The sequence below is a fragment of the Dunckerocampus dactyliophorus genome, chromosome 1 (genome assembly GCF_027744805.1).
Source record: "Dunckerocampus dactyliophorus isolate RoL2022-P2 chromosome 1, RoL_Ddac_1.1, whole genome shotgun sequence".
Taxonomy (NCBI): Eukaryota; Metazoa; Chordata; class Actinopteri; order Syngnathiformes; family Syngnathidae; genus Dunckerocampus; species Dunckerocampus dactyliophorus.
Window position 1 is genome coordinate 19,139,757 of NC_072819.1, and position 23,128 is coordinate 19,162,884.

General features: G+C 39.8%; 1 protein-coding gene across 3 annotated transcripts in view; it reads right to left on the minus strand.

The window, feature by feature from the left end:
- Positions 1–23,128, minus strand: part of LOC129181767 (copine-9) — a 134,163-nt gene that overhangs the window by 89,297 nt on the left and 21,738 nt on the right. For 2 of the 3 annotated variants that reach the window (XM_054777368.1, XM_054777394.1), the window contains exon 3: positions 3,607–3,653. The exons of the other annotated variant lie outside the window; for it this stretch is intronic. In XM_054777368.1, coding sequence (XP_054633343.1) covers positions 3,607–3,653 — 47 coding nt within the window. The remainder of the gene's footprint in view (positions 1–3,606; positions 3,654–23,128) is intronic. 3 annotated transcript variants of the gene reach the window in all.

The following is a 23,128-nucleotide window of genomic DNA, read 5'->3' on the forward strand; positions in this document are numbered from 1 at the left end:
ACATAGGCAACGCTATCAACTGTGTCCTCACCCTATTCATTACCAAAGGACTCACATGGAAGTGGCCTGGACCTTAGAACCTACAGCACCTCTGCCATATCAACCCACGAGTAAATCATGCATCGAAATTTCAATCACCAGTGATTTTTTTCTAATCGGGGCAATTTATAACAATGGGATTAAGGATGGGCGTACACATAAATAAAATAAAATACAGGTACACGGTCAAAATGTAATATTGGCACTAGGGGTGTAACCGTAGGCCTTTTCATCATCACATTTTTCAGTACGGAGCATTCGGTATGGTAAAAGGTGTGTAGAGATTCTACATGGTACACATTAAGTGGGGGACAGGAAGTGTAACCGCCTCATAATATAGTCACACGTCTACTGAACAAGTGATAGTTTGGCAACACTTTACCTTCCCTGTGAAATACATAAATAAGCGTGCTGTTATTGCTCAGTAGAGCTGAAGAATGTGACTATTAAATGCTGCAATTCAGCCAATAAGGAACTTTCCTTTCCTTAAAATAAAATAAGTCAGGCTGTTCAACTCAACTCTTACAGTGAGCACAAAAGCTAAGCAGTTTTATGTTTTGCTTTTTGTTTCATTACTGCACTGATAATCAACCAAACCGTGACCTTTAAACCGAGGTATGTACCAAACCATCATTATAGTGTACCGTAAGGCACTGCAAATTGTTATGAAAATGCTTAGCAATGTCATTTGAAGACACATTCTGTAGCACATCCCTAAGATCCATTCGCTCACTGTCTTTTCTTCCAATCATAATCTGACACACTGACCTTTCAACCAATCACTTTATTCCTGTCAATTTTCAAATGTGTTTTGTATTTTGTCTGATGTGAGCTGTCTCCCCGGTACTGTATTGCAAATAATCACCTGCAGAAACGCTGCCATGAAGATGATGCTACCAAGAGTGCCAAGCAGATTGAATGGCACTTTTTCTAAATGTGTCTTGATTGATTGAAGTGCAGTTTGAAAAAAGCAAGCAATTCATTTATCAGGTTTTGATTCATGCCTGGTCAGAATTGATGACATGATCTGATGACAAGATGTTTACTCTGTGATTGCCATGCCATGAATCAGTTTGTGATTACACTCGACACATGGAATAAAGATGAGTCATAAACCGATTATTGATCATGAATTTTGTTGATAATGTGAAATTTTTATGCCTTCACAAGGTCACGTCGTTTTCTGAGCACCTTCCTTGAAACAGCAGAGGCTACAATTAATTCAGGCCCAACAAGTCTGCTGCCTCAGAGGGCTGCGGAAGCGTCTAAAAGCGTTTAAATTGTAAAAATGCAATACATGATACAGTCTACAGCCATCTATACTCCCATGGGGTTTCCACATTTTTCACAAGACTATGTAGCCACAGGTTGACAGTGAATGAGTGAATGAGTGAGCTTTCCCAATTTAGCGCATCAATGCACCTGCAACAATGTAACCGTGGTACCTTAGGAGTGGGTGTTTATTTAGCTGCTGGAGGTTCAGTAGAACATACTAGTGCGGCTGTGTGTGTGTGAGACTCCGGCCGGGTGAGGGTTTACACCGTGTTGTGTTTTACCGCTTAAATGTAAGCTAGTGTTTTACAATGCCCGCTAAGGACGTGCAGGTTCTGAGTTAAAAAAAAAACAAAAGGCACGCTTATTCTTGCACCCAGCTCATCAAGACAAACGCAACTCACTTCCGGCTTTCAAAATAAGAGCACACTTTGCCACATCTTGTCTAATTGTGTAAACAAAGTAAGGGTGTCATAAAAATATCTTGCCCTAATAACGCAATTGAAAATACATTAGCCACAGATTTTGTATTTACACATAAAATTAAAAAAATCACATAACACCAATTTACTAGTACAGTATTTATTGCTTTCTTTTTTCTCATTGTACTGCACTTTGAGCAGTAATAGTTGCAAAAAAAAGTGCTATATAAGTAAAACTGACATTCATAAAAAGCATAGAAGCATTCATAGAAATGCACACATCTGATGGGGGAAAAAAGACTTTGAATCCTGACATGTAGTTAAACTATATATATATATATATATATATATATATATATATATATATATATATGTATATATATATATATATATACACACACACTCCTGATCGAAATCTTAAGACCAGTTGAAAAATTGCTAGAATTTGCATTTTGCACATTTGGTTTAATGAGGTTTTTGAGGTTTAGAGCTACTATATGTAAAAACATTTGACAAAAACATTTGGTACTTCTAATTAAAAAAAACAAAAGAAAAAAATTAAAATAGGTTGTTTATCACCTGATCAAAAGTTTAAGACCACAGTCTATAAAAGCCAAAATCTGCTCAAAATGTTCATTTTCTGTCAGGCATTCACACTGTCATGCCCTCCTGATGGCTAAAGCTAAGAAGCTTTCTCTTTTTGAACATGGTCGGATTGTCTAGCTGCATAAGCAAGGCCTCTCGCAGCGTGCCATTGCTGCTGAGGTTGGGTGCAGTAAATCAATCATTCTACATTTTTTGAAAGATCCTGAGCATTATGGAACAAAAAAGTCAAGTGGTAGACCCAAAAAAATCACACCTGCGCTGAGACGGAGGACCCGATTGGCTGTCCATCAAGACACAGGGCGGTCTTCCACCCAAATTAAGGCCCTTACGATCTCGTCTCCTTCAACGCCACAAAACTGCCCGTTTAGACTTTGCCAGGGAGCATCAAACATGGGACATTGAAAGTTTTATTCCCTGATGAGAAAAAATGTAACCAGATGGCTTCCAACATTACTGGCATGACAAGGAGATCCCACCTGAGATGTTTTCTACCCGGCACAGTGGAGGGGGATCCATCATGATCTGGGGTGCTTTTTCATTCAGTGGAACACTGGAGCTCCAGGTGGTGCAGGGTCGTCAAATGTTGGCTGCTTACGTGCAGATGTTGCAGCGAGCATCCCTCATGACTGAGGGCCCTCGTCTGTGTGGTAACAGCTGGGTTTTTCAACAGGACAACGCTGCAGTTCACAATGCTCGCTTGACCAAGGACTTCTTCAGAGAGAATAACATCACTCTTTTGGACCATCCTGCATGTTCCCCTCATTTAAATCCCATAGAGAACATTTGGGGATGGATGGCAAGGGAAGTTTATAAAAATGGCCATCAGTTCCAGACAGTTGATGCCCTTCGTGAAGCCATCTTCACCACTTGGAGCAATGTTCCCACTAGCCTCCTGGAAACACTCACATCAAGCATGCCCAAAGCAATTTTTGAAGTGATTAACAAGAACATTGGAGCTACTCATTACTGAGTCCTACTGAGAACATTTTTAGTTCTGGTTTGGTGAGTTTTTTGTTATTTTTTTTGAGTGATGGTCTTAAACTTTTGATCAGCTGATAAAAAGCCTATTTAAGTTTAATTGTTGTTTTCAATAAATTACTTTTTCAAAGTGCTTTTTGTCTCACTCCCCCTTCTTGCTTTTGCATATTGTAGCTCTGCTTAAAACCTCATTAAGATCCAAATGTGCAAAATGCAAATTCTAGCAATTTTTCAATTGCTCTTAAGATTTTGACCAGGAGTGTATATATACTGCATATATTTTACTTACCTCCCTCCACTCTTTGGTGCCAATACCCTGCAAATACAGCACAACCACTGTGAAGGAAAAAAGTAGAACAAGAATTTGAAATCAGTTTGACACCATAGGATCACTCAGAGTAAACAGACCTCTGCAAAGGCTTAGTTAGATATTTGTCACCTGCAAAATGTGTCTGATTTCAAACATATACAGTATAATTGGAATAATTTCAATGAAATTGACAAAGCATGCATTGTATTTATTAAGACATGGAATGGAACATTTGCCTAATTCCTTTCATTTCAGTAAAGCCATTGTCTTTCTTATTGGATATATATTTTTTTACACTTTATAAATTAATTTTGTAAAAAGTTTTGAATAAAAAATTACATACATAGATCAGACTTTGAATATGGTGCCATCAGTAAGTATGCATAAGTTCCAGTGTATCCCCTGATGGTGGTTCACCCAACCAACCTCAGCTTTTGTATTCTGAGCCTTTCTGCATAAATAAGCAATAACGCAGCAGCGGCCCAATTACAAACCCACAAATTCATCATTTTGTCATGATAGGCTTAAACACAAAACACAAATGCGCTTCCATAAGCAAACAAACACTCGCTAGAGGCTCTAATTGGATATTTTAATAATCGGTCAAGTGTGTTTCGATGAGAGCCATCAACCACCACATGTTTCTGTGAAATTCATTAGCTGGAATGAACTTCAGACAGTTTGGACCAGTGTATGATTAAAACCATATTTTCTCTCCTAATGAGCAATTAACGTAGTGGAGATAACATAGCAATAGCAGAAGGCAGGAAGCTTTTGGAGAGATGCATACAATTATTCCTTTTGTTTGACTGTTAGCCTCAGTGCAATTTCAGTAACTTTTGTTGATGGACGTATGATACCTTTGTTGGGGTGTAACAGTACGCCACAATCGCGATTCGGTACAGACCTCGGTTTTAAGGTCTCAGTTTGGTTCATTTTTGGTACAGTAAGGGAGCAAAATGCAAAACATAAAACTGATAAGCTTTTGTATAAACAGTTTTAATGACTTGTAAAATGAAACATAAAACAATGAAAAATGCTAGCAGGTAATTCTGCGATAAATAAAATTACCAAATCAAAATAATAAATCCAAATAAATTTGTTTTTGTTTTTAAATGTTTAAATGTTGTGCGGGAACTCGGTACACCTCTGTACCATCCTGAAGAATCCCATTACGAGTATATGTCCTGTTACACCCCTATGCATTAATGTTTTGAACAAGAAGAAGAAGATAATGGAAGCACAGAAGATCCCCTGGGTGATTCCATCCGTGAGTCACACCCTGATTCTGCTTCCTCACCAACATGTGAAATAATGATCTCTAAGCGACACCAAAGCATTTTGGCAGCAATCAAAGTTGGGGGACCTTGGTGGCTCCCCAAGGTTGCGGCGTAACAACATCTCAGCACACCACGGCGAGATCAGACTAATCCCATGGAGTGTCGGCCAAAGCACCTGACTGATTACTTCTTTTATGGAAAGTGACTGAGAGAGGAAAGAGCCCATCTGGTCGGCCTCGAAGCGTCCAAATCACAAGGCTATTCATTGCCAGCACTCAAAGGCCTACTCCTAAATACAACTCTTGACAATAGACGACAGGACAGGGCCCAGGCGACTTGAAAAAGGACTCAAGTTGGATGCAAACACAAAACAAATTAGCTTCTGGCATAGGTTCAGTGCTCCAACAGTAGCAGAGAACAGAGAGATGTGAGCAGCTGAGGAAGTCATGGGGAATCACCTATCCTACCAATGTCCCGTTGGAAGGGATTTCTTCTTCCAGCCTACTAAATTAGCACAATAAGAACTGCTTGCTAAGAGACAGGCTGGGCATGGGAGAAGAGACACAGCGTGGATAATCCAAAGGATTTATACAAGAAAACGAAAAGGGGTTTTGTAATACAGACAGCAAATAAATCAACTATCTTTGATTTCCAAAATTGTCCCATCAATGTAGAATTTTTCCATACACCGTAATTTGTATTCATTTATTATAGATATAGAGGATGCTCCAAAGGGCCCGCACGGTGGCCACACAGTCAGGATCGGGAAGATTTGGTTCGAATCTCCGGTTTCCTCCCACATTCCAAAAATATGAATGTTAGGTTAATTGGAGACTCAAAATTGTCCAGCAGCCCCCCAGGTAAATTGAGTTTGAGACCCCTGCTCCATGGAGAGAAATGTAATCGGTGATGAGCTGTCATGATAAAAAAATATAATAATAATAACACTATTAAAGCCTTGGTCACAAGCAGTCGTACAGGCTACTACGACCGGTCTACGTGCAAGAAATGCAAGGAGGGAGCTCATGTGACGTGCTGATTTTTGAGCTGTGGACGGGTGCAGAGGTTCTTTGTAATGTCAAAGAAAATGTACGGCTGCTTACGTTTTTTTCAAGTTGCAAGACAAACTTACATTCGTTTTGCTGGTGTCAAGTTTGGGGAAAATGTCAATTTTTCCGTACGTCGCACTTGTGGACTCACATATGTTTGTCATGCACCACACGTGCACCCCACATACGCATACGTAATTAGCGCAGCCAACACACGTTCAGATATTTCTTACGTGCTCCATGCGTGTCTAGTAAGTCAGTCGTGCTTTGCCTGTACGGCGAGAGTGCATCAATTGCATGAAAACTCAGGGTTATTTTACGTACGGTTGTTTTACATGGTTTATTGTATCTGTATATGGATTTATCAATGTATATTTGTTTTTCCTCTTTTTCCTATGTCTCTATTGTAATATATATGCTCCAGCCCCCCCCCCCCCCCCCCCCCCCAGAGTGTACAGTGATGTTGGTGTTTCTAATCTAATCATTCATGTAACGCAGCACTTCGTAGTGAAGTCTGTTTGCTGTGAATTATTGCCACCATAGTCCACCAACGATTGTCATGGTGAGATATGTTTATTGTATTCAGCATACAGTATGGATGGTCAGGAGGTCAGCTAAATAAAAGATACAAGGCCATATGTGGACAGCACACCACATTTTCAAATAACCTTTGGAATTTAACGTTGTCCAATCTATTTTTTTTTTTTTTACCATCACTCTATATTCGTTTTTGACACACTATTACTATATTACTATTATTACTGTATTTCCAATGAGTTAATAGTTATAGCCCATGAGTCAGCATGTGTGTCATTCCTGCAGGAGATGCTGAGCCACGTGTCAGTCCTCTGTTATACAATATAGCACTCCTGTACCATTCAAAAGCTACAATCTCAGTATGGAAACAAAATGGAATTCTGGACTTTCTTACAAAGCAATCTGAGGGAGAACATCAACGACAGGAGGAGAGTGAGGCCAAAAGATCGAGGTTTTTAAACTTTGAAATGATGCTTCATAAGGTTTATACATTTGTTGATAAAGTTTGTTGTATTGTTATTTCTATTTCATATGTATTTTTCATACATTTTCAAATTTTATAAATGTTACATTGCTGGTTGTAAGCTGTTATTTTTTAGAGTTGTTTGTTGTGCAATAAATGTCACAGTTTGTAAAAATGTGTGCCTTTTATTTATTTTTTTAAGTGTTGTTAGGTAGGCTATATGACATTAAAATCATGTATAAATGTATTCACCTTCTTTTATGGAAGGAAACATGCGTTATGAACAGTAATACAACTCATCTGCCTATTTCACAGCCAGCATGCTGTGAAGGCTGATGATGTAATGAGAATCAAGTGGTGTTAGTGGCTTCTTCCCCTTGCCCCTAGGTTTTAAGGGGTCGGGGTAAGACGAAGGAGAAGGGCTAAGGGGTAGAATTGGGATTCAGCATAAGTATGGTTATTGACCATTTATGTTCTGAAAAAAATGAATACAAATTTCATGGCATGTGACGCTGGAGAAAGGAAAGGTATGAATGTTTTTCAGTTGATAAAATAAGTAAGAAGTATTTGAAAACATGTTTAACCATAATAATTATTACTCTGTTCTTTTTCTTGCTCCTGTAGAAACATAAAAAAACCCTCCACCTCACCACTCATGAACCTCACCGCATGTCACTGAATGTAATGAATGATATCATTGATGCCAGTAACATTCTAAGCAACAAAACAGTCAAACAGGACAACAGGGAATAAAGACAAAAAAAATCCAATTCAATTCACCTCCTACCTGCCTATGAGTCAGTGCACTGATACAAATAAAACAAATGTACATCAGTAGTACGTGCTCTTTATGATCATCTAGCACAGATGTAAGACATTGTACGGAAAAATTGTCTTGTAGTACTGCTTTTAAATGTCCCCGGTTGGTAGCGAGGGGGACCGTCTCATGAACATTTTAATGGATGTTATGTAAGAAGTGAGATATGTTTCCTGAGATGAAAGCCTGGTGTGTGAACGCGATCATCTGAACTCTGGTGTGCACCACACAAGCAGACTGAGACTGCTTAAGTGAACTCTGGTCTAATTCGGTTCGGTTCAGAGAAAAATGCGTTGGAAGTGCTGTCTCTTTCATTCTCTCTCTCCCTCTGCATGTGTGACAACGGTGCTGTTGAAAAGTGGATTTTAGAAGGTTTTTGTAAAATCTCAGACGGTAAATACAGTAGGATATAAAAATAAGCTACATGTTCAACCCAACAGACGCCACATAAAATGTCACAAAAGCTTTTCCGAAATGCATGTTACTGCATAGACTTTGGTCTCATGACAAAAATACCAGTGTGAGCACTAAGCTAACTGCAACTTAATTTTTGTGCCAAGCACACATGTGTGAACGCAGCTTTAGACGGTGGATTGAAGAACAAGTCATATCTTACAAGTAATATGCAGCTGCACAATGAGAACAAAGGGCAGCTAATTGCGTCTTAAATGTTTAACATTTTAATCATCTTTTGAACCAGATATGGAGCTTTTTTTTCTCCTTTTTTACAGATGTGGCAATGTCACTTTCAGAAATACAAGATCTGGACCAAAGAACAGAACATCTCCATTAATCTGAGAGCACAGTATCTCATTAGGTTTCACAAGAATATATCACATAGATGGTCTCTTAAGGCAATAACAGACATTTGCGTTCTCTTTTAGCACGTCATGGCTTTGAGCGTATTCTTGAAAGCTGCTTGCAGTTCAAACTGAGAAGGCTTCACGAGCTTGGAGGGGATGGGGGAACACACAAAGCCTTGCGCGACACTTCTTCAAGGGCGACGACCAAGTAGTTGAGGTCACGCATGCCTGGAATATGTTAAAACCTCGACGAGATGGGACTGGATATAACCGACCGCTGGTGACTTTATAGCAGGAAGGACTCTCATTAAAAAAAAAACAGGGCAGCTTCTTTAAAACACTGACTGACAGCATAAATTGCTACACAGACTTCATGAATACAAAATACCTTCATGCATCCTTGCCAATATTGAGCTAAAACACATTTGTGGTTTATTTGAATAGCATTACTCCACACCATCACATGTGAAAAGGAGTAGGAAGAATCAGCTTATTTAATCCTTCTCCATGCCTCAGCAATTCCTTCCTATTCACTTTCTATGCTTAAGTTTTAGCTTTTTCTAATAGAGAGAGAAAATAATAGAGAAGTGTAACTATAGATAGATAGTAGGGATGCTCCAATCGATCGGCCATCGATTAGTATCGGCCAATTTCCGTAAAAAAAAACATGTGATAAATGCGTTTGAAAGCCAATCACAAAAAACGATCGGCGTGCAGCAGCAAACCCTAAATGTGTGCTGTGTCACTAGGGTTGCCAACACCTGTATTGAGTACACTAGGTCCCCAACTTACGAACATCCGACTTGCGAACTTTTGCAGATTGGAACACAAGCCGACTGGTCTCTATTTTATTTTATTTTGCCTTGTAGTCGCTCCACCAGTATTTATACTACTACATGCTGACCAGTAGAGGGCACTGTGACACTGCTAATGGGACCAACAGGTACAGGAAGCCGCTGGGGAGAGAAAGCTAAATGGAAAGCTAAATTGTAGCTGTATGATACAACCCGGACACAGCGTGTGGTTAAAGTTTATGAAGAGTTAATAGGCCTGCTTAATTCTACACCACCCATTGCTGCGAGAATCAAAACTAGTCTGGCTTCTGCCTTCGCTCACTTATCAAACCTATTGACATTCGACTTTTCTAGCATCTTTGTTTAGGCGCTTTGCCTAGCTGTCACTGACCCTACCTGTAATTGACATTGGCGGCAGCTAGCTAGTTTGCTAACTAGAGTTATCCACCTAGTTTCTGGTCTTCAGACTCCAAATGTGACTTTTTACCACAGTGACATTTGACAGAACATGTGACATGACAGAACTATTTTGCTTTCTTGTTGTCGTTCTACTAATTATGTCTTCTCCTCAACACATGGCTGACCTGACGACTATACATCCTGGCTTGAAGGTGGAGGAGCGAGCTATGCGTCAACAGTCGCTGATGGTATCAGCACCCTCTTCCAAAAGGATTCCAGACGTCCTTCTCAGCCAAAACCGGAACCAGGGGCGGTGCAGGGAGGCTTGGAGGAGGGTCACGGGTTCCTCCCGCTCTGACCCCCCAGCCGGAACTACCACCGGCTTTCAATGTTGTGTCGAGGGCGGCTTGAGATGACGTGGCGTTGGCACTGAAACTGACGTTGTATGGGCTCTGGGAGCATTGGGAGCTGACATGGCACGGGCTACATGAGCGTCGAAGGCTTGTGACGGCGTGGAGCGAGCATCGGGCACGTCTGAAGCTTGGAGGGCGGAGGTGCAGGAGTGGGGGGTGAGCTGACCTCCTCTTGGCGCACTGAAGGCAAAACTGGTACGGACGAGGAGGGCAAGTGGAAGGCGTGCTAACATTGAGCAGGGGCCATCCTGGGCTGAGCCATGGGCTGGCACTCAGGAACCGCGTGAGGTTGCTGCACCTCGGATTGACATGGTGAGGAGGGAGGAAGTGACTTGGGATGCCATGGTGCCCTCACATGCAGGCAAACACACAGGGCGTGACATAATTATCTATTTGCCAGAGGCCCGTAGAATTGTCTAACGGCAGCCCTAGCCAATAGCACTCACCATAAATAAATTGAAAAATCTACAGTTAATTCATGTGAACGGTATCGGCCGATCTCATTCATGGATGATCGGTATCAAAATCGTCAGCATAAAAACCTGATCGGAGCATCCCTAATAGATTGATTGAAGAAAATGGAAAAAAGGAAGAAACAAAGGTGTTTAAGTAAAATAATAAATAGCAGCTAAATTACAAAAATAATTAAAATGATAAATACATAAATGGGAAAATGTTTCAGTAAATATAGAGATGAAAGATGGACAAATAAATAAATAAATAAAAGAGTAAAAGAAAGCCTGAAAGCTATGGCTTTATTAATATACATATAAGACCAAACATAATAACGCACTACAAAGAGTCAGCTGTCTCTGGAGGCATTTTCAAGGACGATAAATAAATAAATGGGCTGCTGACAGATGGCATTTTCTTGCTTGCATAAAAGAGCTTTAATTTGTAGAAGTCTACTGAAGACAGTATCTAATACAGTAGAATTGTTTTTTTTCGCACCATTACATTCAAGAGCTGCCACACGCAAACCAATGCAAAATGGAGCTTAAGTCACGGTATGTTCTTTGATTTTTTTTTATACCGCCACATGCATTTTGATTGTTGAAAAAATCTTTATATAAGGCCTCATTGTGTGGCGACTGCTTTCATGTGTTCTCTCTTTGGGAAATACGGCTTCCTCCCACAGTCCAAAAAACCCACAACATCATTTGACTCACTATTGTAGTTCCTTCTGTCCATTAGACAAGCTCAGTTATCAAAAGGCCGAGCACCCTAGAGCAAGATGCAGTGTCACAACCCTAATGAATAATGTCTGCATAACTACATATAAATAAGTGTTAATCATTTTAGTAATGCATAATGAAAACATTCTATTGGAGAGGAGCATGAAAAGCACAGACTTGCAAAGAAGTTCAACCATTTTGTTACATGATAATTCAATTTTTTCATTTGTAATAATATTTTCAATACAGATCATACCATCATAAAACAATCATACACCTGCAAAAGGAACAAGGTAACTTCCAAACTGTGGATTCACTCTTAAATGGGCATTCCTTTTTGGTGTTAATATGGATGTCTACTGATACTGTACTGAGCAGACAGGATAGTGTATTGCTTTTATTGCTATGCTACCACTATATTGCAATAGGTTCCATTTCCCCTCCTATTGTCATTTTGTGTGTCTCGATCCGATATTGATATCGGATTATATGTCTGATATCAGCAAAAAAAAACCCAGTTTTGGATTATATCGACTTGCATCTAAAATCTCAGATATCTGCCCTCCAACACAAGAAGTCCATTCCATTATCAGCGCCAGCACGTCAATTCAGCAGCAGCACTTCTATTCGTCATGCAGAACCCACAGGATCACAACAGCGTGTGCTGGCGTGTTTAGCAAGGAGTAGGGGTGAGGTGATGTCGGCCGTGTGGCATTATTTTTCATGAGAAGTCTGAAAAAGGTGTTGCAGCTGAGTGCAAAACAGAATCATTGCATAATGTATAAATAAATGCACTGTTAACTTGTTAATGATAAATTAATAAAATACCTGTATATCGATATGTTGCTAGCATATGGTACACATTTTTGTGAAAATAGCAATTCCCAACAGGGCCCTGACAACCAGCCCATTGGAGATGTCCAGTGCCGGTCCCAAGCCCGGATAAATAACAGGATTGCGTCAGGAAGGGCATCTGCCATAAAAATTAAGCCCAACAAATAATGCGATGCACTCGCTGTGGCAACCCCTGATGGAAAAATTTTAAAAAACACCCACCGCTTTTAAACGACACCATAAATGCATGGTCATAAATGACCACAGTGTATCCTACTGGGTATCCTCTAGTTGTTTATGACGTTGTTATCAAAGTTGTTCAACAAAACAATCATGTAACAATAATAAAGTAAGCTTTAAATCTATTATACTGTATATTAGTCTTCTAAATTTATGACAAAAAGATGCCATGTCTTCTTTAAAATTGGAGCAAGAGATACAGTTTTTGGTACATGTCAAGATCTAAAGTATAGTTAAACATACAACATTCTAAACTGATCCAAACAAAAGTGACATCTGTGTGCTGCACACAAAAAATGTCTGAGGGGGTGGACAACTATGGGTCTAATGCATTTCCCAGGGTCCCCTAGTGGGATACAATAAAGTCAGTTAATTTGCTTGTGCTATAAAATATTGGTGATCTTATGTACATAGAAGAGCTTTAAATAATTTAGCGTTTCAAAGGGAACTTACTTTCTTACGTCCTTCAGATGAGGCCACAGATAGTCTCACATGACATGTGAAATTATCAAAGAGAAGAGAAATACTCCAGAAAAATTACTTGGGTACCACAAGGGTCAATTTGTAAAAGGGCTCTGCCTTGAAATTGAAGTGGTTATTGCTTCTCCCAGCCTCCTGTGCTTCCATTTATTGTTGTCTAACTGTCAAAACGCTTCAAGAAAAAAATCACTCTTCACTTAAAGGTTTCCTTGATCTTGACCGCTGATGGTGAAATGAAAATTGATCATACAGTTACTCAGCATCTGCTCCATATGTGGGAAAACACATGAAGGCATCAAGTCATTTGGTGGCGGAGGAGCACAAACTGTAATTTAATCTACACAATGACCAGGCGACGCAGCACAGCATCTCCAAGGACAAACTGTGAGACATCAGTATATGAGATGAGGGGAAGTACTTTCTTTCTGTAGTCTTTCTATGGCATTTTCTTCTGCAAACCTCCATGAAAACACATACTGAGAATTTATTGCCAGGCTGATGAATAAAATGACACTAAAAGTCAACATTTCCATTAGTACCAACGCTACATTTCAATAACCTGTTGACAAATGTTGAGAGTCAAGCATTAACGCTGATAAACAAGTTTTATTTTTAGTAATGTGAAGTTCCATATTGCCTAAAGTGCAGCATTAACAGTTCCAACTTGTTGCCCCATTCCCCATCTCTCCTGAACACACTGATTTTCTCTGATCTGCTTGTCTGTTTACGTACAGTCATGAAGTTATGAGCTATATTTGTTATCGTCCTTATCTTTGTCCAAACAAATGTACCTTTAGTTGTACCAGGCATTAAAATGGATCAATAAACTGAAGAAATAAGGGTGGTCTAATCATTTTTTCCATGACTGTATTTCACCGAGAGGGCCAAGTGCTCCCAAACAGGAGACTTTAGCAACGGAAATGGGTTTTCAAGCTCTGGCTTCTGCTTGGCACTGTTGGTAACACTATTGGTTGGACATGTATTTGTTTACGGAGTATGCGTGTGACTATAGTGCAAGCAGTGCTGTGAAGTGAGGTTGATGGCTGGTGAGGCTGAGAAGTTGTTTTTACTCTTAATACATATTGCACATTAAGAGGTTAACAAAAAAAGTGACAAATGATACGGCAGTGACAAGCACCTTCCAGCTCACACAGGCTGCCAACCCTTCAGAATGAAGCGAGTACTACATGTGCCTCCCATATAACATGTCTATGCATTTTATTGTGCAATTAGCAAACATTTTAATATTTTAAAATATCATAAAAAATATATTTTAAGGAGCGGGGCCTGGGAAGTGATGTTTGTGTAACCGATAACTAATTTATAGGGGTTTTTTTTAGATTTAACTGCAATTTGTTCACACCTGGAAGTAAGAAACTCAAAGGTGGATGAGACAAACTGTACCTGTAAATTTGTCCTATCCAAATATGACATCACTACTATTAAAGAAAATATAAAAGTAACAAAAATGGAGAACAGTTCTGTTTCTAGAAATGGACGTTGATTTTTTTTTTCTAAACAAACAAACTGTATACAGTAGTTTGAAGTCCTTATCCAGCCTCTGTGCTGTCAGACCTAGCAAGCTAACAAGGCTAACATCACATGTCCATAAATCAGTAGTGAAGCTTACTGTATGTCCATATATGTCCATATTTCCATCTATCAGTACAGGATACAGGATAGGAATGTTACAAAATTTTAATATGTAAAATCAAGTCTCTGATTAATTCTGTCTGATAAAACATGACCTGAACTTTAATTTGATACCTCATTCACTTCTCTACCCCAAGTATTAAAGAAGTTAGAGCAAATTTCATACCGGGAAATAGTGCCTTTCATTCCCATTGCTTTAACATTGAGTCAAGACACAAGTACAACCAAACTACAAAATATATAATAACTTGGGCTGTGACATTTGTTTTAAAAGTCAACAGAGTAGCCATTTATATTTTTTGATAATGAAAAAGTCCAGGGCAGAAAATCAAGTGTCATAAATTTCATACTCGCAGTGCAGCAGCACACTGTATTGGTTTCCATGCCACACTACAAATTGCAAGTACACAGCAATTCCGGGGCAAAATTAACATATTTTGCACCGTTATATTTTAATGAAATTTCGTTTGCAGATAGATATTAAAGTGTATTTATATCCCACATACCTTTTAACTTGTCCTGAAAGGCTTAAGGTTGGACTTAACTTTTGAATCACTCGTATGACTCGATGTGGTTCAACACTCAGTGTTAATCCGATACGAAATTGAAGAGGAAGAAGTAACCTACCTAGCAAACATGTATACGAATGAAAATATATACCCAATATCATTTGAAAAATTTGCATTTTTAAGGACGCCCCTATGGACTCGAGTGCTCACGCACAGAGTCAGATTTTTGCATTGCTAAAATACGGGAATTGTAACATTCCTATAAAGCAGTGTGGCGATCAAGTCGTATTTTTTTGCCAAACATACGTCTGAAAAAAACGGTAGCTCGGAAGTACAAACCGTGGCTCTAAGTGGTTTACTAGCCCACAAAAGTCGCTATCTTCAGCAAAGGTTAAGGATTGGTTGTCCAGTGTGGCTAGCTTTGGAGCCGCTTCTTCAACAGCGCTGGCTGTTGTCGCAGGCTTTCAAAACAGAAATCCCACACGTTCAGAAATCCCACACGATGATTGTTTATAAGTGAGCTCATGGGAGGTGTGGAGCACATCACACAAAAGGGGTGCTTGATTTGCTCACCTTAGCCCAGTAACACACCAAAGTACGGGTAATCTTCCCGCATTGAATAGGTTTTTTTTAAATATCAGTTAACAGAGCTATTTTTAATGTTCGGAAATATTGGCATCACGTCATAATTTCTCATGTCGGACTGATAAATATCGTGCATCCCTAATGTATATAGTACATTATATACAAAGTATTATTATAGTATGTAATCTGCTGCCGCGTATCTGCTTTCTGTTGCAGTGCACTGCTTGTCCTGCCGGGGCGGAGCCACCTGAGCACACCTGAAGGCAATCATAATCAGGCCTTCATAAGCCATGCATACTCACCTGTTGTCAGATTGTTACCTTGCCTTCACTCTCTGCTCAACCATTGCTTTGTGCTGTGCTTCCGTGTGTGTAGCTACTCTCTGGACACTTGCTTTGCTAGGATTTTGCGTGAGTACTTCTTCTGTTTGGCCCTCCAGCAGCTCCTTTCTTGCATTTTTGGTTAGCCTTTTGGTATTTTATAATTTCTATTATTTCTGTTAGCTTCTGTTCCTGCTCGGCTTTTTCCAGTAGCACTTTTTGTTATCTAGTTAGAGTGGCTTTGCCGGATAGTTTTATAATGTACTTTGTTGATGTATGTATGTATTTTTGCACTGGTGTGCGCCTTGTGTAGTAAAACGTTTTATATTTATACGCCTTAGTGGTTATCGTCTCTGCATTGAGATCCAATCACCAGCTAATGGTGTTCTTACGAATAAGTATCAATATTTCACCTTTTTGTGGCCTTTTTGCTCTCTTCTCATTTTTGTTGTTTCTTTTGTAGTTTAAATTCATTTATATGTATTAGAATGTATTTAAATGTATTTAGAATGTGCCTCATAAAAAAACATTTGTCAATTTATTGTGGCAAATGTCCACCTGGCGCACTTTGGACACCCGTGTCCTCAAATGACTTCTACATCCAAAACTGTTGATTATAATAGAATTTTGATAAAGTTCTGCAAATTGACCCTGCTTTACAGCTTGCATCTCAGCTGTCAGTTCCTAGTGACAAAGCATATTATTATAAGTGTTATTAGTATCAATTTTTCATCTTTTTCTCATCTTTTTGCTCTTTTTGAACATTTTTGGTTGTTTTCTCGTAATTTTAGAATGTGCTGCTGGCCAATAAAAAAATAGCTGCGGGCCGCAATTGGCCTCTGGGCCACACTTTGGATACCCCTTCTATAGATAATAACTAATTCCATATAGTTGTAGTACTGTACTTATTTCAAAGTTTATATCATTTACTTTTCATTTTTACGTGAATGTTATAAGCTTGCTTTTTTTCCCTCATTCATTCAGTTTGGCATCAATTGACAAATACCACATCCAGCGCTCCAATTTCCTGATTTTAATCATCACAACTCCACTATGTTGCTTGTTTGCCTTTTAAAGCTATCCCCTGCCACTCTTTGAATTTCATTCAGCCATTCATTTGCAACAAGTAAAACACTCTTTTTCTCAAGGTACCTTTTTGAATCTGTCAAGCATCTCAAAAGTAGCTTTGGCGAGGTCTGTTCCAATCCCATGAACTCAATGATGCAGACCTCCATGCAATTACCCCAACCGCCTGCTTGTATAATTTGTCATCCGGCCTGCATGTCGCCGTAAGAGGCAGAATGTCTGACAAGCACCCTGTAAACCAAACATGAAATTGTCGATGTTTGAGATATTAAAGTGAATGATGTGACATGTACCAAACTGGGGAGAGACATAACAGAGGCGTACAAACTGGAAACTCTGCTGCAGTGCACATTTGGGTGCTCACACACAAACACACACACACACGCACCAATAGAGGAGAGAACATCAGAGCGAGGATTCAAAGGGTTCTGCACTTTGATGGCACTCTATGTGAGATGACACTTTATGATAGCCGGTAATCCAGCCACAGAAAGTCACTCATTTTGATGCAGGACTGAATCATTATTTTGTCTCTCCCAAGGCAGGCTGATGCTTACATTGGGAAGCAGATGGACTTCCCACCATCTCTGCATCAAATCGGATGCTCTTGCGGAAGGAAGGCCAAAAATAGTTCTTAGATGTCATGAAAGCGATAGTGAAGAGCAGTAGTTTTATCCAAACCGGATAACATGTCTTTTCTTGGTGAAAAGGATGTTATCTCTTTTCACCCGACTGCTTTTAACACAAGATGCCGGCTGCTTGTCAAGCAAGCAATGTGGTTTACTTCTCTACGTCATTGACCTCCCAGTTTGACACATGCGTTTCTCCAGTCACTTTCCAAGTTGAAATTGTGTGCTAATCGTGACAAATGCTGTCACTATGCAAAGACGTTTTCTGTTTTTATTAGGTTGATACTTACTAGTGGCATAACATGTCCACTATTTGTATGTCGGTCATTCAGTACGTACAGAGGTGTATAGAGCTTCGACAGGGTATACATTAAGTGAGGGACAGGAAGTGTAACCTTGTGAAAATACCTGTCTCCATAAACAAATACAGTGCAACCAAGACATGGGCTAACGTGAGTCATGGCTAGCAATAGACCCAAGTAGAGGCCAGAGCTTGAAAAACTCTTTCTGTTTTTAATGTCTCTTGTTTGGGAACACTTGGGCCAGAAGTCTCAGTAGGGAAGTTCAGACTTCTAGGTCTCCGGCCACCTCTTCCAGTTCCACCAAGGCAGGCCAGCTGTGAGGCATAATCCCTCCAGCATGTCCTGGGTCTGCCCCGCACGGGGACTTTTCCCCGCTGAGCATGATCGGAACACCTCACCAGGGAGGCGTCTGGTACGCATCCGGACTAGATCAACAGACTCCTCTCAATGTGAAGGAGTAACGACTCTACTCTGAGTCCCTCCCGGATGACCAAGCTCATGGTAGTCATGTCAGATGTTATTGAATGTCATGTCATCTTTCAACTGGATGGTTCTTTGGTTGTGGGTTGTAGACTTTAATTTCCTTGTTGTCCTGGTGATGTGATATTTAATATGTATCTAGCTCCTTGATATCTTTAACAACAAGCACTCTAGCCTCTTTTGGCCCTCCATTTAGCTTGATGTAGATTTTAGTTGGCGCTCCAAGTACCTGGTATCTTTCCTTGCTTCCTCAAGTCGCATGCTTTCTTGGCGATGTCAGCGTTGCGGTTGTCAAATGCTCATTCATGTAGACGTTTGTACTTTTGAGCTTCTTTCCCTGTTTCAGCAGTGTGGTTTTGAATTCCCTGTTGGTGCTTATAATGGAAGTCAGTGGGTTTTTTTTTTTCCCGGTAGGAAACACTACCTACCACCTACAATGTGAAAATTGTCCAATCTGTTCTAAACAGTAAATATGACAAATTTGACTATTTTTCAACAAAATGAAACCCTGAAATTAAAAAATGCAAGTTTATATTTTCTAATTACAATGCGTTGAAAAATGGTGCATATAATGGAAGTCAATGGGACTTTTTGTCCTCTAGGGACCCGAAAGGGTGGGAAATTAAAGGGACCCCGGAGGGTTTTAAAGAAAAGTTAGCAAACTTTTTATTTAAAAAATTGTGCACTAGAGGTACAGCCACCTTTTTTTTGTAAGTCTATTACTGTCATTTTGGTTGTGGTATTGGCCTAAAACAGTATAAATTACCATGGAGCAGAGTTAGGAGGCCTATACCATCCATCCGTTTTCTATGCCGCTTATCCACGTTAGGGTCGCGGGGGTATACCTATTGCCTAGCCCAGCTGCCTTCGGGCGAGAGGCGGGGTACACCCTGGACTGGTCGCCAGCTAATCGCAGGGCACCATTCACACTCACATTCATACCGACAATTTATAGTCGACGGTTAACCTAACATGCATCTTTCTGGAATGTGGGAGGAAGTACCCGGAGTACCTGGAGAAAACCCACGCACACACGGGGGGAACATGCAAATTACCCAACGGAGATTCGAACACAGGTCTTCCCGATCTCCTGACTGTGGCCAACATGCTAACCGCTCGGCCACCATGCGGCCAGGCCTATACCAGATAAATAAAGAACATGTAATCGTCATATGCCAATAAACAACTTTCAGAGCCGATCACAAAGAACGATCAGCGTTCAGCGGAAAATCCTACCTTTATGCTGTCACGTAGGCTTGCCAACAGATCACTCCCGAACCAACCCTATTGCAGTTTGACTATTCTTGCATCTTTGTTTACACGCTTTGCCTAGCTGTCACTGGCTTTACTATGCACTGGTGGCAGCTAGCTCGCAGTTAGCTAGAGTTATAAGCCTAGCTTCTGGTCTTCGGAGTCCAAATGTGCCTTTTTACCACAGTGCAAACAAACATTGTGGTTGGTTCGGAACTCAATTTTGTCCCACGGTAAAGCCACAAGTGGATATATCATGATCATGGGGTGCGTCCTAACTTTTTCAAGTTTCACAGAACAACGTTACTCACTTGTTATTATACTAATTATGTCTTATCCTCAAAACACTACTTGTGTGTGGTTGCTTAGTGAACATAAACACATAGTTGGCCAGCCTTTTGATGGTGATACTATCACAGGGGTCTCCTATCTTGCTTCAACTCTCAGTAGTTTTTTATTATAACTGCTGAATTCAGACTTTATGCCTGTTATATAAGGACTAGGGCTGTCAAAAATAGCACGTTAACGGCGGTAACTAATTTATTTAATTAATTACATTAACATTTTTTGCGTAATTAACGCATGTGCACCATGTCAAGCCACCCCTCTCTGTTGTGACGGCACACAGAGGCACGATAGTGTCCCACAGAGTCTAGCGCTTTTTTATAACTTTAGTCTGACCTGACACATCAACAGCAGTGCAATCCAACGCCATATACAGTGCGGTGAAAAAGGGTTTGCTCCCTTCCTGAGTTCTTTTTTTGCACCTTTGTCACACTTAAATGTTTCAGATCATCAAACAAATTTAATTTGTCAATGACAACACAACTGAACACAAAATGCAGTTTTTAAATTAAACTTTTTATTATTAGGGGAGGAAAAAAAATACAAACCTACATGGCCATGTGTGAAAAAGAGATTGCCTCCTAAAACATAAATAACGAGTTAGGCCACCCTTAGCAACAACCGCAATCAAGTCCATGCACTACACCGGACATATCATGTGAGAAATTTCTTGCACTTTTTTAATGACAAGGTTGCGTCTATACGAGCCAATACATCACCCTCCTGTTTGAATTTGTCTACATCGACAGTGTGCGCTAAAGTTTTTTATCAGTTTGAAACTGTGTTGCTGGCCTTTATTACAAAGGTAGTTGATGGACTTAAGCCTTCTACCTCTCCTATTGATCCAGTCCCCCCTCGCTTTTTTAGGAAGGTGTGGGCAACTATTGGCCGGCATGTCTGTAATATCTGTAATATCATCAACAGCAGCCTGTCCTCTGGTATTGTCCCATCCTTTTGTACAAAGGCTGCTGTTGAACCTTTGCTTGAAAAGACTGGTCTTGAGTCTTTAATTTTATGAAATTATCGGCCTATTTCAAAACTAGAAAACAGTGTTCTTACACAGATACAGCCTTTTTCAGATGAAAATGGGATTTTAGACGCCTTCCAGTCAGGTTACAGAGCCTTCCATAGCACTGAGTCTGTGCTTTTAAAAGTTTTTAATTACCTATTTTTAATGACTGGCTCAGCCATTTTAGTGCTTTTAGATTTGACTGCTGTCTTCAACACAGACCACACTATTCTTTTATCTCGCTTGGAAAACTGTGTGGATGTCAGGAGGACTGCCCTTGAGTGGTTTAGGCCTTACCTGACAGGGAGATGCCTTACTTTGGTTTGGTTTGGTTTGGTATTAGTTTATTTGAACATTAAGGTTACAATGGAATACATCTCATTGATCATTCTTTCACAGTTGCACATGTCCAAAAGGAGTAGGAAGAAGCAAAGCTTATTTAATCCTACCCCCCATCCATTCTACATCTTGTACAGTACATGTTGTTCACTTCCTGCATTCCATGTCGTGTTTTCTGTGATAATCAGGATAATAATACATAATAGATGACAGTAAGACCAAAAAAAAAGTATATATAAAATAAATATGAATAATATGAAAAATATTTTTTTTTCCTTAAAAAAAAAAAACCGAAAAAAAAAATAATAATAACGAACCTGACAGAACATCATTGTGATGATCAAGACTCTTCTGCCTTGTATTTAGCAAATATCAACTGCTTGTATTGTTTTTTGAATGTGCTCATCTCTGTACATTGTTTGAGTTCCTTACTCAATCCATTCCATAACTTAATTCCACACACGGAAATGCTGTGTGTTTTCAGCATAGTTCTCACGTATAAATGTTTTAAGTTTAATTTTCCTCTAAGATCATATTTCTCCTCTCTGATAGAGAAATACTGTATAAGGTTTTTTGGTAGCGAGTTGTTATTAACTTTATGCTGTCACAGTTTGCTCTCTGTCCGTGCCCTCTGCATTTCCCTGCCTTCTCCTGGGTGCGTCCTTTGTTGCAGGAGCCCTTTCTCCGGCTGGAGGCAGGACTACTGGGCGCACCTGCCCCTGATGATCGTCAACCTCATTTAAACTGAGGGATTGCACCTGGGAGATGCTGGATTATTCTTGATGGTTTGTGCCGCACTTACGGATAGCTCTGTTCTGGCTTTTACCCTGTACACCTTTTCTGCAGTTTAGTGGAACTATTCCTTCCCTCCTGTGGACTAAGCTATTCCCGGCGTCTCCCAGAGTGTGCGCCCAGTGCTCCTGGTTCTCCAGAAGGAAACCCCAGGCCTCCTCCAAGTCAGGTCTTCATGGTGCTTTTGTGTTCTGCCTTTTTCTCGTGCACCATCGCCTTTTGTTCCATTTAAAAGGCTTGCTTACCTGAACACCTGCTTCCTGCCGCTGCATCTGGGGTCCAGTGCCTACCCACACGTAACATATGCATTATTCTGGCGGTTTGAAATTGTACTAAATCTGCAAAATTTAATATCTGTGATTTTAAAAATAGAGGGTTTGTATGTTCTCTGTACATGGCATTATAAATGATCCTCACCGACCTTTTTTGCAGTACAGTGAAGATTGCTTTTTCAATTATTACCCCATATCTCCACACAATACATTAAATATGGTAATACTAAGGAACAATAAAGAGTGTGGAGTGATTTTTGATTAAGAACATATTTTGCTTTATATAATATAGAAATATTTCTCGCCACCTTTTGTTGTATATATTTAATATGAGATTTCCAACTCATTTTTTCGTCTATTATAACCCCCAGGAATTTATATTCTTCCACTTTTTCAATATCCACTCCATTAATTTGTATTTGATCGTACGTGTCCCTTCTGCTATTTGCAAATAGCATTATTTTAGTTTTACTTAAGTTCAGGGATAATCTGTTTCTGTCAAACCATGACTTTAATATGACCATTTGATCCTTTTTAATTAGTTCTTGTCTGCTTTCCCCAGAACAAAAAGCGGTGGTATCATAAGAACAATTTTACATCCTTTGTTACTTTACAAATGTCGTTGATATACAAATTGAACAGTTT